At 44.4% G+C, this 19,141-nt stretch overlaps 1 protein-coding gene across 1 annotated transcript in view; it reads left to right on the plus strand.

Moving 5' to 3' along the window:
* Window positions 1-4,908: 4,908 nt before the first annotated feature.
* LOC136579753 (complement factor B-like) overlaps window positions 4,909-19,141 on the plus strand; it is a 56,311-nt gene continuing 42,078 nt past the window's right edge. The window contains exons 1-6 of the mRNA XM_066579814.1: window positions 4,909-4,978; window positions 10,179-10,382; window positions 10,685-10,870; window positions 12,671-12,844; window positions 16,232-16,327; window positions 18,604-18,737. Coding sequence (XP_066435911.1) covers window positions 4,945-4,978; window positions 10,179-10,382; window positions 10,685-10,870; window positions 12,671-12,844; window positions 16,232-16,327; window positions 18,604-18,737 — 828 coding nt within the window. The 5' untranslated portion in view covers window positions 4,909-4,944. The remainder of the gene's footprint in view (window positions 4,979-10,178; window positions 10,383-10,684; window positions 10,871-12,670; window positions 12,845-16,231; window positions 16,328-18,603; window positions 18,738-19,141) is intronic.

Below are 19,141 nucleotides of genomic sequence, written 5' to 3' on the forward strand. Positions count from 1 at the left end.
AGTTTTTTACTGAGAGTGCAGACGACCGACGAACTGTGGTGTGCAAGGTTTGTCGTGCCAAGATCAGCCGTGGAGCCACCACAACCAGCCTCACCACCACCAGCATGCGCGGACATATGATGGCCAAGCACCCCACAAGGTGGGGCGAAGGACGTTCACCGCCTCCGGTTTGCACCACTGCCTCTCCCCCTGTGCCCCAACCTGCCACTGAGATCCAACCCCCCTCTCAGGACACAGGCACTACCGTCTCCCGGCCTGCACCCACACCCTCACCTCCGCTGTCCTCGGCCCCATCCAGCAATGTCTCTCAGCGCATCGTCCAGCCGTCACTAGCGCAAGTGTTTGAGCGCAAGCGCAAGTACGCAGCAACGCACCCGCACGCTCAAGCGTTAAACGTGCACATAGCCAAATTGAACAGCCTGGAGATGCTGCCGTATAGGCTTGTGGAAACGGAGGCTTTCAAAAACATGATGGCGGCGGCGGCCCCGCGCTACTCGGTTCCCAGTCGCCACTACTTTTCCCGATGTGCCGTCCCAGCCCTGCACGACCACGCCTCCCGCAACATTGTACGTGCCCTCACCAACGCGGTTACTGCCAAGGTCCACTTAACAACGGACACGTGGACAAGCACAGGCGGGCAGGGCCACTATATCTCCCTGACGGCACATTGGGTGAATTTAGTGGAGGCTGGGACCGAGTCAGAGCCTGGGACCGCTCAGGTCCTACCCACCCCCAGAATTGCGGGCACCAGCTCGGTGCTGGTATCTGCTAGCGGTGTATGCTTCCTCCACTAAACTACCCTCCTCCTCCTCCTATGCAACCTCTGTCTCGCAATCAAGATGTGTCAGCAGCAGGACGTCGCCAGCAGTCGGTGTCGTGCGGCGTGGCAGCACAGCGGTGGCCAAGCGTCAGCAGGCCGTGCTGAAACTACTCAGCTTAGGAGAGAAGAGGCACACGGTCCACGAACTGCTGCAGGGTCTGACAGAGCAGACCGACCGCTGGCTTTCGCCGCTGAGCCTCCAACTGGGCATGGTCGTGTGTGACAACGGCCGTAACCTGGTGGCGGCTCTGCAGCTCGGCAGCCTCACGCACGTGCCATGCCTGGCCCATGTCTTTAATTTGGTGGTTCAGCGGTTTCTGAAAAGCTACCCACGCTTGTCAGACCTGCTCGGAAAGGTGCGCCGGCTCAGCGCACATTTCCGCAAGTCCAAGACGGACGCTGCCACCCTGCAACATCGGTTTAATCTGCCAGTGCACCGACTGCTGTGCGACGTGCCCACACGGTGGAACTCTACGCTCCACATGTTGGCCAGGCTCTATGAGCAGTGTAGAGCTATAGTGGAATACCAACTCCAACATGGGCGGCGTAGTGGGAGTCAGCCTCCTCAATTCTTTACAGAAGAGTGGGCCTGGTTGGCAGACATCTGCCAGGTCCTTGGAAACTTTGAGGAGTCTACCCAGATGGTGAGCGGCGATGCTGCAATCATTAGCGTCACCATTCCTCTGCTATGCCTCTTGAGAAGTTCCCTGCAAAGCATAAAGGCAGACGCTTTGCGCTCGGAAACGGAGGCGGGGGAAGACAGTATGTCGCTGGATAGTCAGAGCACCCTCCTGTCTATATCTCAGCGCGTTGAGGAGGAGGTGGAGGAGCATGAGGAGGAGGGGGAAGAGACAGCTTGGCCCACTGCTGAGGGTACCCATGCTGCTTGCCTGTCATCCTTTCAGCGTGTATGGCCTGAGGAGGATCCTGGAAGTGATCTTCCTAGTGAGGACAGCCATGTGTTGCGTACAGGTACTCTGGCACACATGGCTGACTTCATGTTAGGATGCCTTTCTCGTAACCCTCGCGTTACACGCATTCTGGCCACTATGGATTACTGGGTGTACACACTGCTCGACCCACGGTATAAGGAGTACCTTTCCACTCTCATACCCGAAGAGAAAAGGGGTTCGAGAGTGATGCTATACCACAGGACCCTGGCGGACAAACTGGTGGTAAAATTCCCATCCGACAGCGCTAGTGGCAGAAGGCGCAGTTTCGAGGGCCAGGTAGCAGGGGAGGCGCGGAGATCAGGCAGCATGTACAGCACAGGCAGGGGAACACTATCCAAGGCCTTTGACAGCTTTATGGCTCCCCAGCAAGACTGTGTCACTGCTCCCCAGTCAAGGCTGAGTCGGCGGGAGCACTGTAAAAGGATGGTGAGGGAGTGCGTAGCCGATCGCACGACCGTCCTCCGTGACGCCTCTGCCCCCTACAACTACTGGGTGTCGAAGCTGGACACGTAGCCTGAACTCGCGCTGTATGCCCTGGAGGTGCTTGCTTGTCCTGCGGCTAGCGTCTTGTCAGAGAGGGTGTTTAGTGCGGCTGGGGGAATCATCACGGATAAGCGTACCCGCCTGTCAACCGACAGTGCCGACAGGCTTACACTCATAAAGATGAACAAAACCTGGATTTCCCCAGACTTCTCTTCTCCACCAGCGGACAGCAGCGATACCTAAACAATACGTAGGCTGCACCCGCCGATGGAAGCATCGTTCTCTATCACCATCAAAAACGGGGACCGTTTAGCTTCATCAATCTGTGTATTATATTCATCCTTTTCCTCCTGCTCCTCCTCCTGAAACCTCACGTAATCACGCCGAGCGGGCAATTTTTCTTAGGCCCACAAGGCTCAGTCATATAACTTTTGTAAACAATGTTTATACGTTTCAATTCTCAATTCAATAAAGCGTTGAAACTTGCACCTGAACCAATTTTTATTTTAACTGGGCTGCCTACAGGTCTAGTTACAAATTAAGCCACATTAACCAAAGCGATTAATGGGTTTCACCTGCCCTCTTGGTTGGGCATGGCAATTTTTCTGAGGTACATTTGTAGTGTTGGTACACCAATTTTTTTGGGCCCTCGCCTACATTGTAATCCTAGTAATTTTTAGCCCACCTGCATTAAAGCTGACGTTACCTCAGCTGTGCTGGGCACTGCAATGGGATATATTTATGTACCACCAGTGGGCTCCAGGGAGCCACCCATGCTGTCGGTCCACACGGAGTTGTAACTGCATGTGTCCACTTCTAAAGAACCCCAGTCTGACTGGGGCATGCAGTGTGGGCCGAAGCCCACCTGCATTAAACCTGACGTTACCTCAGCTGTGATGGGCAATGCAATGGGATATATTTATGTACCACCGGTGGCTTCCTGGGACCCACCCATGCTGTGGGTCCACAGGGACTTCACATTAGGGATTTGTACCTGCCAGTGTCTATGTATTAAAAACCCCGGTCAGACTGGGGCATGCAGTGTGGCCCGAAGGCCACCTGCATTTAATCGGACGTTACCTCAGCTGTGATGGGCAATGCAATGGGATATATTTATGTACCGCCGGTGGCTTCCTGGGACCCACCCATGCTGTCGGTCCACACGGAGTTGTAACTGCATGTGTCCACTTCTAAAGAACCCCAGTCTGACTGGGGCATGCAGTGTGGGCCGAAGCCCACCTGCATTAAACCTGACGTTACCTCAGCTGTGCTGGGCACTGCAATGGGATACATTTATGTACAGCCGGTGGGTTCCAGGGAGCCACCCATGCTGTGGGTGCACACGGAATTCCCATTGCGGAGTTGTACCTGCCTGTGACTATTTATAAAAAACCCCGGTCTGACTGGGGCATGCAGACACCTTGACAGAATGAATAGTGTGTGGCACATGGGTTCCCCATTGCTATGCCCACGTGTGCAGCTCCTGATGGCGGTGGCACAGGATTGGATTTCTCATTGCTTCTGTACAGCATTATGGGCTATCGCCCCGCCCCTTTTAAAGAGGGTCGCTGTCTGGCCGTGCCAATCCTCTGCAGTGTGTGTCTGCGGTTCCTCCTCATGGCAGACGCACTTATAAATAGACATGAGGGTGGTGTGGCTATGAGGCTAGCGTGTGGCATGAGGGCAGCTGAAGGCTGCGCAGGGACACTTTGGTGTGCGCTGTGGACACTGGGTCGTGCGGGGGGGGGGGGGGGGGGGTTGGGCAGCATGTAACCCAGGAGAAGTGGCAGTGGAGTGTCATGCAGGCAGTGATTGTGCTTTGTTGGAGGTAGTGTGGTGCTTAGCTAAGGTATGCCTTGCTAATGAGGGTTTTTCAGAAGTAAAAATTGTTGGGAGGGGGGGGGGCCCACTCTTGCCGCTATTGTGGCTTAATAGTGGGACCTGGGAACTTGAGATGCAGCCCAACATGTAGCCCCTCACCTGCCCTATCCGTTGCTGTGTCGTTCCTATCACTTTCTTGAATTGCCCAGATTTTCACAAGTGAAAACCTTAGCGAGCATCAGCGATATACAAAAATGCTCGAGTCGCCCATTGACTTCAATGGTGTTCGTTACTCGAAACGAACCCTCGAGCATCGCGAAAATTTCATCTCGAGTAACGAGCACCCAAGCATTTTGGTGCTCGCTCATCTCTAGAGTTTAGCAGCGGCTAGCACTGGTAAACACTGACAGGTGCCTCTAGTGAGGCATTTAAAAGTGATTAATAGTAGTTCTGCCGACTGAGGGATTTCTGGGCTTCACAGTATTTCCCTGCAATAGGCCGCACCAAGCCTTGTGAATGGACGGAAAATTGTGAATAATAACTGCGACTTGGTCGCAGCTGTTCTTCATTCATGCAATTTTTGGCAGAGATGTCGGCAGCGTTAAAACGCAACGCCTGTGTGAAAGACGCCTAAGCTAGGAAGAATTTCCCCATTTTCATACATCTTGTGCATCGGGTAATGTTACTCCGCTCCTCCCTTCTGGAAACACCTTTTGTTAAACTGCACTGTTTGTTTTATCATTTACAGGAATGAAATTGTCCTCAACCGCTATATATACAGCACCAAATCCCCAGCAAGGCTCAGATCCCAGAAGCAGAGAGGAGAGGAAAGACAACAGTCTGTGCAGGAGAGAGAACACGTACAAGATGTTACCTCTAATCCTCCTCAGCCAAGTAGCAAGTAAGTAACACGGGAGTGATCCCAGGACATACACTGCAATACATGTACTGCAATTCACAGATGGAAAAAGCTTTATCACAGATACATTGTAGCGAATGCAGAGTTTCTATAGAATGAAGAGCTGATCTTGTCAGGTCACAATACATGCCATGTGCATGGCTGTCATTATTTAGCTTCATATTTCCAAATAGAACTAGTTTCACAAAAAGCAGAACTCCTCCCACAGATATTCTTAATAGGTTTAGTGAATATTATTTAAACTGGCACCTAATAACGCACATGTAATAATGCAGCTAATAAAAAAAAGATTTCCAAAAAGAGGGTTTTTATTGCAGAAAAGTGGAAAAACCTAAAAAAATATAAGAATTTTGGTATAGTTGTAATCGGACTGACCTGCAGAAACAAATGTATTGTGTCATTTATGCTGTATGATTAATGCTGTAAAAAATAAAAATCTATGTCAGAATTGATGTGTTTTCTCTCTCTCTGTTATCATAAAAAAAATAATACAAGTTTTACGATATAGTCTATGTAACCAAAAATGGCAGCAATAAAAACTGCAGTTCGCCACGCAGAAAACAAGCCCCTATACGGCCACGTCGACAGAAAAAAAAAAATTATGACTTTTGAAAAAATGGAGATGAAAATCTGCCAAAAATCGTTGCGTTTTTAAGCCCAAAATAGGGCATGTCCTTAAGGGGTTAAACTGGTGTTAGGGGGTCATATCAGTGGGATAATTAAGCAGGGGCTTTTATACAGGAGCGATAGTCATTCTGTGAATGGAGGTACAGCGGACGGAGATCGCTTCCAGCTGCCTACCTTAAATTCACTGCAAACAGGCAGATGTCCAGCTCTGCTAAAAACCAAGTGACTCCAACAAGTGTGCAATTTCTCACTCAGGGCCTTGTCGGTGGCTGCGTGTATACGAGATGATTATCGCTCAAATGCACTGTTTCCAGCAATAATTTAGGCTGCATTTTCTCAATTCCAAATATCCCTACCAGGACTAGGTGCATTCAAATTCCAAGAACTATTCTGTAAAATTTGTCTGCAAGGGCAGGGTTGTACATGGGACAGAGTCCTAGTTCCTAAATGCTACGTCCCTTTAAACTGTTCATTAGCACTTTAAGGAACAAGCGCTGTAAATATACGGCTTGGTCCTGGATTTAAATCCCAGCCAATAGTAAAACTACTGCATGGGATTAAAGCCTCTTCTTCTGCAATCCAGCAGGAGCAGGTCAGGTCCTCGACTGTCAGACACAGCCGAGAACCTGGAGAAGAAGAGGTTTTTAATTGCTTCTGCTTTCTCATTTCCTGGCTACATAGTGCTCAATGAGCACTATCTACTAAAAAGTGAAAGCAGAACTAACACATGACTGCCAGGTGCTCCTGTCAGAGCAGAGCTGCGGGGTCCTAGCAGACCCAGATCAGGTCTGTTAGTGACTATTGTCACTACAGGGGGATGTTTTCCCCTGTAACTGGGGTTCCTATGATGCGCCAACTACAGTGGAAAAGTGTGAAATAAAAAAATTAAAACAAAGACAATGTGAATGACCCCTAGAGGTCTTACATGATGTCATGGGGAGCACAGATGTTAAAATAAATAGTTACAAAAAGAGGTTTAAAAAATCACAGAATAAAATTAAAATATATAGAGTCATTCCATGTTAAGTGGTCTAATGCTCCCCACCTTCATATCTCAAATTTTGTTCAAAGAAATTTCCCAAAGTTTTAGGTTCCTACAGCTAATGGAGCCTGAGTTAGACCCTCTTGTTTAGGAGGGGGGCTGTCTGCAACTGCCGTACAACAATGAGTCAAATGGCATCTTTTAGCTATTAATAAATTTGGAACTACGTGATCATAAAGCTAAAAATTGTAGGTCCTGCACAACTTTGTATTCCAAGTTTAATCGTACCTTCATGAACTTTTCTGGTTCCAAAGCTAGCTTAAAAGCTTTGCTCAAAGGATGCCTCAAACTTTGTCATTCTCCATGGAAGGAAATTTGGGCCACTGTAGCATCTACCCAGAAGGTGATAAAACCCCTGTATTTTGACAGGAATTATAACCACACCATAGGTGGCATTTCAAAATGAAAACTTACTGATCAAATAAGAAAAAAAATTCTCTTTCACATAGTTTCAGTAAAATTAAAATTTAAGCTGACTCTTTTTTTTATAATTAATCTTGAAAAGTGGTAACTTTTATAATTTTTGTAAACAATGACCTATTTGATGGATTGCTGTGAAGTGCCTGTAGGTCTTCAGGAGCTGAATATTCACCAGAATACTGACTACCACTAGTATAATACATGGTACAAATGCAGCATCCAGGGAGCAGGCCCTTAGCCTAAGAGACAGTGGGGTAGAGTTTGGGCCTTGTCACAGGGCTCTACCATCTCCCACCTTGAGGGCAGCACGGTAACACATCCAAGGAACCGAGGGCAGGCCATTTAAAGGGTAAACCAATCTGTGGTCCACCCCAAGTCCTTCTCACGTGCGACGCCACCGTTCCATCCTCTGTGTGAATCCAGCGGGTGCAAACAAAGAGTCCACAGACACAGAGAAGGCTGAACCGGGAACGGTCAGTAAAGCCCGTTTACTTGAAGAATAACTTTAAACAGTCAACAGCAAATTAGATCCACTGTCAGGACACTGGTGCAGGCAAATTAGTGGTGTGACAGGGAGGAATCACAGGATAACAGACGAATGCACAGGCCAAGTTATCTGCAGGGTTCTGTTCCCGGCAACTCTGCTCTTTCCAGCTCTCTACGAGTCAACACTCACACTTAAGAATGGGCACTCAGCGCTGCACGGTGGGCTCTCACATACTTGCGGTTCTCCAAGTTCTTAGCATACAGGCCTGGGTAGATTGGGCCCAGGACACACAAGGCATTCATTCGGCCTCTTCCATCTTCACCACACACAGACTGAAGGTGTCTGTGTGCAGCCAGACTCCCCTCTCTCCAACTCCACTCCAAGAAGAGACTCAAAGACAGACAGACAGACCCTCTCATGCACCTTCCAAATACATATATCCAACAAGGTCACATGACACACAACAAGATACATTTTCCAGCCATAACCCAGACAGTAACCCTTTCAGTGCTGCAGTTATGTAATACACATCAAATTCACTCACATGGAAGACACTGACAATACATAGGCACAAGACATACATAGATCATTTAGAAACTTCTTGAAACTTCTGGAAAGGTCACATTAACTCCTGTACACTACACAAATATCAGGTTTGTATCACCTTTTGGGTAGATGCTAAAGTGGCCTAAACCCTGGCCCAAATTTCCTTCCGCAAAAAATGACAGATTGTGAGGCACCCTTCGAGCAAAGTTTTCAAGCTAGCTTTGGGACCAGAAACGTTCATGATGGTACCATTAAACTAGGAATAAAAAGTTGTGCAGGACCTAGAATTTTTAGCTTTTATGATCACCTAGTTCCGAATTTATTAATAGCTAAAAATGCCATTTTATTCATTGTTGTGTGACACTTGCAGACACCCCCCCTAAACAAGAGGGTCTAACTCAGGCACCATTAGCTGTAGGAACCTAAAACTTTGGGAAATTTCTTTCGAAACCATGGGTGTGCAATACACAAATTTTGAACAAAATCTGAGATATGAAGGTGGGGACTTTTTCTTGTTTTAGACCACTTGACATGGAATGACTCTATACATAAAAAAGATAATGACCCACCCACCGACAACCTTGGGTGACTGTTATTGTGTATCTAAGTTAAGTGATTATTCGCCCTTTAAAAGCAAGGATCTCATTTCATGTTATGTGAATGGTACTTCAGTGGTCTCTCTAGGCAAAGATTTTCTGTTCTCTGGAAGGTATAACAAGAATGCCGATCACATATTTTTATGTTGTACACAGGGTGCTAGGCACCCGCAATAAGTATATTTTTTTCATTCCTGATTAGTAATATATGTTCTTTTAATCCGTATATTTAGTGCAGTACCCCAGTTTTGTAGTATATAGATGGTGGTTCCTGGCCCAGTGTATTTTTAGTTAGCGGTAAGTTGGCAGAGGGCGCTGACCGCCCGGTGCGCCATACTGATGATGGTGAATGCCAGTATAGTGACAATATTGAAGTCAGCATAGGAGTCCCTCTGATGTTGGATGCTGCATTGCAGAATGTGGGAGGGGGTTTAATAATTTGTATGGAAGCCCAGTTCCTGCCAGTTAGCATTGTTATTGGCACTGGTGAATGTTGCCAGGAAGGATGGCCAACCAATAAATTGAATAGAGGGTCTGTTCATAGTGGAAGTGTCTGTCAGGAAGCTGCTTGCCATTAGACATTACTGGTTGGAGTGGGCGAGCCGGATCAGCATCACTTCTCTACACTAATATGAACTCTGTCTAAGGAAAAGGCCAGACAGGTGGGACAAGAGGGCTAATGGATTGTAGTAGAATTAGGACTGACCAGTGATGAACCAGTAGAACCAGAAATGGATTGTAGCAGGAACTGTGAGGAATATTGCCAAGCAGTGTTTAATCTAAGTTACTATAAGTAGCCGCCATGTGCATGATGCAACCACAAGTTTGTGCCCCAAGTGAGAGACTATTATGTAACTACCAGCTATGTTTGAACTGTAAATACCATAACCACTAAGCTTCTGTTATGGGACCGTTAAATGTACACTTATGGCTATGATCACCAATACAAGAAATAAAGCTGGATCAGTTCTCAAAGACCTTTATTCTAAATTTATCTGAGTCTATTGACTAACTTAGTATTGTATTATATTAGCTAGCTAGCTAAATACATAATATGCCCAGTGCACCCTTTTATATCTTATGGAAAAAGCCGAGTCACCTTGTAAATACATTACATTACTTATCATGTATTATTCTTCAGAGCTGTATTCATAAAGCTGCTGGTAGTAAATGGAAACTGTTAGTTGATTACTGTATAGTGCCTGGTGTAAAAGCAACACTTTCCATAATTCAAGGAAGCAAGGTGTGTACAGACATTGTAACATGAACAGTGCAGAACTCTGAATGCAGCTCTGGATTAATATACAGGCTGTAACTCATTGGGATATGTGTTATCTATTTTTTGCCCTATTGGGCAAAAAATGGCTGCCCTCCAATTATATGAATCTCTGTCCATACTGACCAATGGCTTCTGCTGCTCTTGGAATACATTTTCTTCATTAACACCATGCCTCTTTGTTTTAGTGTCCATTGCTCTTCCTACCCCCCAATGTGATCTTAATAAAATAATCATTGCCGGGGGTGAATATAGTCTGACTAATGGCATAGATGTCGGCAGCACGGTGCAGTACATCTGCCCAGAAGGAAAGTATCCGCACCCATCCTACACACAAGAGTGCCTCCCCAACGGTCAATGGTTGAAGCAGAAAGAGAAGCCTGAATGCAAAGGTAACTCACTATGTATATGTTTGCTGGTAAGATGTACTTTTGGGGCTTATTCATACAGCTGTGGCCTTGTGCTGTCTAAGAATTCAGACAGTTATGCCTCTGGCAATAAAGAGTATAACATGACTGTGCCACTTGGCAGTGTTGGAGTTTCTCCTCAGAGGCTTCAAAGACGTTTGTCCTCTACTGAAGCTTTATGGCCCATCACTGTGACATGACATGGGTCCACGAAGGATCGACTGGTACCAGAGCTCATACTTAGCATATCATTCTTATGTGTTATATTTATTCCCATCCCCCTACAGCCGTGCAGTGCCCCCGACCAGCCATGTTCGAAAGCGGAGAATTCTATCCCCGGAAAGTGAGATATTTTGTAGGAGACGTCCTGGAGTTCGAGTGCTGGGGAGGATTTAAAATGTTCGGACCTGAATACCGTACCTGTCAGCCAAATGGAAAATGGAGTGGGGAAAATACGATATGTGACGATCAAGGTACAAAAATATCATAAATCTCATATGGTTGTGTAGTAGCAGCATGGTTATGGTAGGTTGTATGAGTATGCTTTTCTGAAGCGATAACTTCTCAGGTTGATTTTGAAGGTTTTGAATGTGTGATCATTTGGAGTACCGAGTTCCAGAGTATGGGGGATGCATAGAAGAAATCTTGTAGATGGTTGTGTGAGTAGCATTGATTTTGTGAGGATCACAGATTACATGTGGGGGTTGGTATTAGGAGGTTAGGTTAGAGATGCATGGAGGGGACAGGTTGTGGACTAGAACTTACATGTGGGGAGGTATCAGAGGATTGGGTCAGAGATGTATGGAGGGCAGAGGTTGTGGACAACCTTGTATGTCATTGATAATATCCTGAACGGGATTCTCAGGATGATGGTGGCCAGGGAAGGAATTGGCAGAGGGGAGAACAGCAGGGAAGTATCTAGAGGAAAGGTGGATTAGTCAGGCAAAAGAGTTGAGAATGTAGTGGAGGGGTGTAAGAGTGTCATAGTACTAGGATGTTGCAGTAGTTAAGGCAGGAGATAAGGGCATGCACTAGAAGTTTTTCTGTCCCATAGTTGAGGAATGAGTGGATCCTGTAGATTTTTTTTGGTTTCATAAGGCAGGAGGTGATAAGGGCTTAGTTATGTGGTTTGTAGGAGAGGGTGGAATAAGGGCTTACCTCAAGGCAGCAGATCTGTGAAACTGGAAAAAGCATGGAGTGGGATTGATAGGTCTAGTGGGAGGATTTAGTGAGATGGGGGGGGGGCGCCTAACGAGTCAGGTTCTCTCTATGTTGAATTTTAGAAAGCGGAAGGAGAAAGGAGGAGGATATGGTTGATGGATAGCAGGGACCTAACGTCTGGCATAAACGTGGTTCTGAAAGTCATGGGATTGTATCCTAGGCCAAAGGTATAGATGAAGAAAAGTAGGGGTCCCAGGACAGACCCTTGAGGGACACCAACAGAGAGAGGGCAAGAGGGCCAAGTGGTGTATGAGCCGGAAACACTAAATGATCAATTGCGACGTTATGAGGAGATCCCAGTGAGGGTTTAGAAGAGTAAATGTACAAAACATGATTTACTATGTATATTATCTACAGTGATTGTGCTCTGGATGGAGGAAATGCGGTGACCGAGACACAAGGCCAATGCTGAGTAGCTGGCGGGAGCAGAGATGGCACTTGTCACAGTGGCTCTACCAGACTCCTCCGCTCCTAAACAAACACACTCCGAGATGCAGAATTACAGCGGAGGGGGACACAACACTCCGCAGACACTCACTTGAAAATTAGCAGATTAATTGCTGTACTCCTCAAAGATGGTTCCTGAAATTGGGGACCTCAGGATACCTCTCTTCAGCTTCCATCCCTTCACCACATGAGGCTTGAAGGTACCCCCATGTGGCCGGCACTCTCACTCCACTCTCAACTGTTGAAGAAGATAGAAGACCCAGACATCCCTCACTCGCTCATATTTATATCATTCAACACCATGTGACTAGAAAAACTTGTTACATTTTCCAGACATATCCCAGCCACTTGCAGAGACATTAACCTCTTACATGCTGCAGCTGTGCAATACACATAACTGAAGACAAGACACTTTGCGCAGTGCATCCACATTGAAGACATGACATGTATGACAATTATGGAGGAGCCAGACATACGTGTTTCGGGCCATTACAGAAAAGTAACCTAATATTACTCTGACACAATTGTCCTCTCTCTCCTCTGTACATCTCTCCTGCCATTTCTATTCCCCTCTAACACCCCTCTGCTTTCCATACATTATACAGAGGGCGACTGTCCAAACCCAGGAATTCCTCTCGGGGGAAGAAAAATAGGTACTTCTTACAAGATTGAAAAGAAAGTGAAATATGAATGTGAGCTTGGGATGAAGATGTTTGGCTCTAAGGAGAGAGTATGTAAAGAAGACAAGAGTTGGTCGGGTGCAGAACCGTCCTGCAGATGTAAGATCATTCAGATTAAAGTCAAACTGCCTGACTCGCTGTTGTGGAGACTTCCATTACTTTGCCTTTTCTTCCCATAATTCATCTGTCCTATCCCCACAGCCATCCTGTTGGAATTTCAGGGTAATATGATGCAGTTGTTTGAGATTAGGTTTATGTTAAATTGATATATATCTATAATCTATATATATATATATATATATATATATATATATATATATATATATATAAATAATATATATATATTTTCATGTATAGCACCATTATGGAAGTCGCCAACCTCACTGTAAGGGGTTTTCAAGGACTAAAATTTGCATTTACCCTGAGGAAGTCACATGTAATGCGGCGATACACGTGGGGCTTGGGGCAGACATATATTTTGTGGCTATTTCAGCTTGGATTTAGCTACATTCACTTTCTGGAGTGCATGGTATTTGGACTATGTTTGCTACTTTCCAATACTAGATCATTCTACTCCATTTGGGACTTTTCAATTCTGATTATCTCATGCACTTGCACTTTATTATGTTTTCTTGTCCTATTTTATTGGACTCGGGCTCGGACTGACCCAAAGGAAAACGGGTGAATCCTCTGTTTACCCTGGTTAATTCCTTTCAAAGTTGAATTCCCCGGTGGACCCCCCACTTGTTGCACAAGTGGTGCATTGACAGGCTAGCTAGAATCCTTCTTCCCTGGGGCTGGCCTTCTTGATGTTGCTGTGGGGCCTCCATCATCTTGCAGCTCCTCCATGCTGCATGCACATGTATGTTCAGCTCACAGAACTGATAGGATGAATAGTGTAAGGCAAGATACAGGCAGCAGGCTGCTGAGAGGGCTACTACATTCCCCGACAGCTGCACACCTCCAGGACCTGCTAGGAGTTGTAGTTTTCCCTACAAATTGCATTCCTCAAGGAACTTTCGTAAGGGCTCTTTCTCACGGTACGGAATTTGCTGCCATGTAGAAAATTCTGCACCAAAATGGTCAAAGTCTAACATGAAGATTTTAATGCGGAATTCAAAATTGCTAATTCTGCTGGCAATTCCACATCAAATCTGCATTTACACATATGGTTTAAGCTGTGGCAAACTCTTCTGTGTTCAGCGGAACAATTCCGCCCCATGTGCTAAAGATCTAAGGGTGAGGTCACATGAAAACCGCACTGACATTTGGCTTTAACACAAATCGGCACGGTTTTCTAATTGATTGCTAATATAGTTTCACAAGTGAAACTGCTATTCGCATGCCAAAGCATGCCACTATTAAAAACCAATTTGAAAACGTTGTCATTTTGCGATAAAACTGTGTGTTGGTGCTGTTTTTCTGGCCGTTACATGTGATTTTATCCTCTACTGGATAAATGCCACCTCTGGGTTTCACACCTTATGGGTGAACAGGTGTCCACGAATTCCTGCTCTCAGCATTCTCCATATACAATACTTCAGTGGAGACAAAGATGCTCACAAATGCAGCCGCCTTTCCACTGAAGTGTATAGAAAGTGCAGTGCCTGGAATTTGTGAATGAGGATCAGGTAATATTTGCATGTATCTGTAAAGTGGGCCCCCAAAATAAATGTTACTGGTGGGCTCTAGGCACTGATAGTGATTGGACTTTATAAGCACTTTGTTTATCCTTGTTGCCTATAATGACCGTTTGCTTTATTGTAGCATAGGTATGTCTTTCAACTTGACCGCCATCGCTGATTGACTATTGGTCACGTATCCTGAGGCTAGGCCACCACTACTATACAACTGGATAACCCCTTTAACTACAGCCCTTCACAGATATAGATATAGAAATAAAACGTAATAACTTTTATTAGATTAAGATTAAAAACGTGGGCTGACACATAACACTTACAAACATCAGACTATCACGAGTGACATATACGTTAGAGTATACAGAACCAACTCTGGTAAATTGGTCGTATCAGGTAGCTCGTCCCCTATGACATTTAGGGAGGCTACTATGATATAATTTGTTCGTTTTTAAGATATTATTCGAGCGTAATAGTTGTACAAGTACACAGCTTGAAGGTGTCGCTGTTATCAAATCGATGATATACGGTCTTGAACAGTGATTGGACCTTGTACTGGTCTGATACTATCAAGATAAACACCCAAGTCCAGTACTAGGGTTATGGGTGTTGGTTTTTGAATAATTATGCGATACGGTGAACGATATAGAGACACTCGATCGTAGCGGGGTGTTAATTGATCGAGAAGGAATAGGTGATCAACGCGTTTCCCTGTCCTGATTAGGGACAGTTCATCAGGAGCGAAGGTGATGATCACCACAAGCTAATGTAAGGTAATCGTACTATTAAGTAACTGTCACCAAAATTGGATGACTAGTAGAACATGTGATAGTCTCTACTTGTTCTAGCGGTGGGGTCCGGCCGTGGACATTGCCACCTCACTTCTCGTGAATAGGAAATACTACTCGGATATTAGATATATCCTCATACCACTCCCTTTGGGGCATTATCGCATCGACCCACAAAACTATGGGAGCCGACTGCGTCACTGCTTCCAATCATTGAAGCTTCCCAAAAAGGTGTGCATAATTGAGTCTGATATCCACAGACAACTGGAAATATCTAATATCCGAGTAGTATTTCCCATTCACGAGAAGTGAGGTGGCAATGTCCACGGCCGGACCCCACCGCTAGAACAAGTAGAGACTATCACATGTTCTGCTAGTCATCCAATTTTGGTGACAGTTACTTAATAGTACGACTACCTTACATTAGCTTGTGGTGATCATCACCTTTGCTCCTGATGAACTGTCCCTATTCAGGACAGGGAAACGCGTTGAGCACCTATTCCTTCTCGATCAATTAACACCCCGCTACGATCGAGTGTCTCTATATCGTTCACCGTATTGCATAATTATTCAAAAACCAACACCCATAACCCTAGTACTGGACTTGGGTGTTTATCTTGATAGTATCAGACCAGTACAAGGTCCAATCACTGTTCAAGACCGTATATCATCGATTTGATAACAGCGACACCTTCAAGCTGTGTACTTGTACAACTATTACGCTCGAATAATATCTTAAAAACGAACAAATTATATCATAGTAGCCTCCCTAAATGTCATAGGGGACGAGCTACCTGATACGACCAATTTACCAGAGTTGGTTCTATATACTCTAACGTATATGTCACTCGTGATAGTCTGATGTTTGTAAGTGTTATGTGTCAGCCCACGTTTTTAATCTTAATCTAATAAAAGTTATTACGTTTTATTTCTATATCTATATCTGTGAAGGGCTTCCGATTCAATATATAGATTTCTATACCACTGTGATTCCCCTTTAACTACAGTTGAGAGATTCCTGCTGATTTTGATGGTGACTGATTTACCTCTTTCTTCCACAGACTGGTATACATTCGATACCCCAAAGGAGGTGGCGGAAGGTTTCTCTGCTTCCATTTCTGAAACAATTGAAGCATCTGACCCTGATAGGGTAGAAGGTAGTAGAACTAGACATAAGATGACCTCTACAATGGAATATACCTATGTGTAGTAGGAGGATGGACACAATAGAACCTTACCGCTCTATGGCGGGAGAGCATCGATGCTGTCTATATTCTGCTATACGGGGCGCATTATAATCATAGACTGGTATAAAGGAGAATGCAGAAAACTACATGTTTCACAATGTAGCTCAGATTAATAACTCTGACCAGGCTCCAGGATTGGATAGCAGAGTCAAATAAGAAGAAGAAACAATGTTGGGTTCAAGGTCCAGTTTTGGATTTTGGTTTCCTAAGAAGAGACTGTTGATGTTTTGTTTGCACTTGCGAAACTTCTTATCACTAAATGAGGCAATGAAGGAAGTAGATGAGATTTCCACAGAAATGCAGAAGGAAGAGCCAGTATCTGAAATACAGAATAATGGTGCTGAATTAAAGGAGTTGTACAGGATTAGAAGAACATGGCTTCTTTCTTCCAGAAACAGTGCCGCACCTGTCCGTGGCTTGTGTCTGGTACTGCAGCTCGGCTCCTTTTAATAAATGAAGTGAGCAGCACTACCACAAACAACCTTTGGACATTTTGAAAAGAAAGCCACTAATAAAAAAAACCAAACAACTTTTTAACCCCTTCCTGTTGTAGCACTTTTTTTAGGTTTTTAATTTTCATTTCTTCATTCTCAATTACAACTTTTTTATTTTTGTGGCGGTATATCTACATGAGGGTTTATGTTTTGCGCAACAAATTATGTTTTTTTAAGGTACCATTTAATGTACAATATAATGTATTGGAAAACTGTTATTAATTTCTGAGTGGGGTGAAATGAAAATAAAGGTAATTTCGCCATTTTGGCAGTGGGTTTGTTTTTACGACATTCACGGTACAGTAATAATTACATGTTATCTTTATTCTGTGGGTCGCTAGGATTACAGCGATACCATATGTTTTTGTTGTGCTACTTTAAAAAAAAAAATTACTTGCTGTCACCATATTCTGACCACCATAACTTTTTTATTTTTCTTTCAATGCGCTGGTATGGGGGTTCTTGCTTTTTCTTGGGTAAGTTGTAGTTTCTATGGGTTCCATTCTGGGGTTCATACATTTCAGTACTGCAGTAGATCAGACTTTTATTGTCTTCCTATTATGTCATGCCGCGGGACATGCAGGATAAAATCCATGTCAGGTCTGGGCAGCATCACTAGGCATTTCCCCTTACACAATATTTTAAATATTGAAAAAATAAAAATACCAAAAAAACCTTACATATACACTAATTAGTATTGCCACATAATAACAAACTGTTCTATAAAATCTTACATTATTTAGCACAGTAAATCCCATAAGAAAGATAAGAAAGAAAATGACAAAATAGCTGTTTTCTGCTTTCCCAAAACAGGGATAAAAGGTCATCAAAAAGTCGTTTAGAGCTCAAAATGATACCAACAAAAACTAAAAGTCACCCTTAGCGAAAAAATTAATAAATAGTTTTTCAATACATTAACTGTATCTGAAATTGGTTCCTATAAAAACTAGAACTCATCCTACAAAATACAAGGTGTCCGCTGGGACACAATGGGAAGCCATTTACTGGCTCTTAAGGCTAAAATTGAATATGTCACTAAGGCCTCACTCACACGAGCACTGTTTTCATGCAGAATAGGTGTGCAAAGAAAGTGCACCTATACTGCACTAAAAATCACGTGAACGGGCAATGTTTAATGCACAGAAGACCCAAACTTCATGTGCATGAAAATCACCCATTCACTGGAGCAGGAGGAGAGAGAGAAGGGATTTCCCCATAGCAGGGAGAGAGAGCGGAGCTATGGGGGATTAACCCATAACAGGAAGAGACAGAACGGGTCTATGGGTTAATCCCCCATAGCAGGGAGAGAGAGTGGGACTATGAGGGACTAACCCATAGCAGGAAGAGATAAAGTGGGGCTTTGGGTTAATCTCCCATTTAGCACGCCTAACAATCGTTCATGTGAACGCTTCTATAGGAACCAATTGGTTACTATAGAAGCATATTCTGTGTGCACCTTTAATGTGTGTGTTTATGCGGGACGGTTCATAGACCGTAACTCGTTCTGCAAGTTACGTAAGGTTTGTGTTAAAAGTGGCATTTCTTGCAGTTTTGGGTGTCGGCTTCCCAGTTTTTGTAAGATGGCATGTCAGAAACTGCTCTATGGTACTTATAGTTCACTACTGCTGGTTTAAGTCCACTATACAGATAATTATATGTCTCTTGGTAAATTTTCCTTCATTCTTCCCACAGATCAGGCTTATCGTGCAATAAAAGTGCAAACTGGAGGCCTCATGAATATTTTCATTATCATGGATGCCTCTAAAAGTGTAGGAGAGGATAACTTTAACATTACTAAGAATGCCAGTGTGTCGTTCATAGAAACGGTATGTAAAACATATACAGATTTTATGGTCTCTGCCCTTTTAGACTACTCTACGTAGGGATGGCTATATGTTTGATGTGGTACCTTCTGTTGATCCCCTCTCATATAGTGAGCTGTCATATAATGTACAAATAACTATACCCCATAGTGCTGACATATCAGCATCATTCAGGATGGTACTCAGATAGTAGTGCCACACAGTATAACATATAACACTTCCATACAGTTGTCTAAATAGCAATATTATACAGCACTGCCACCGCCATACACCGCAATAGTAATATACTGTATAGTGTCTATGTAACAGGTCTACAGAATATAAATATGGCCATACAGTGCTCAGATAATACCAACATACAGTGGCCAAATAATAGCTTTATTCATTCACAAAGTAATGCTAAATGT

This window comes from Eleutherodactylus coqui, chromosome 10, assembly GCF_035609145.1.
Source record: "Eleutherodactylus coqui strain aEleCoq1 chromosome 10, aEleCoq1.hap1, whole genome shotgun sequence".
NCBI lineage: Eukaryota > Metazoa > Chordata > Amphibia > Anura > Eleutherodactylidae > Eleutherodactylus > Eleutherodactylus coqui.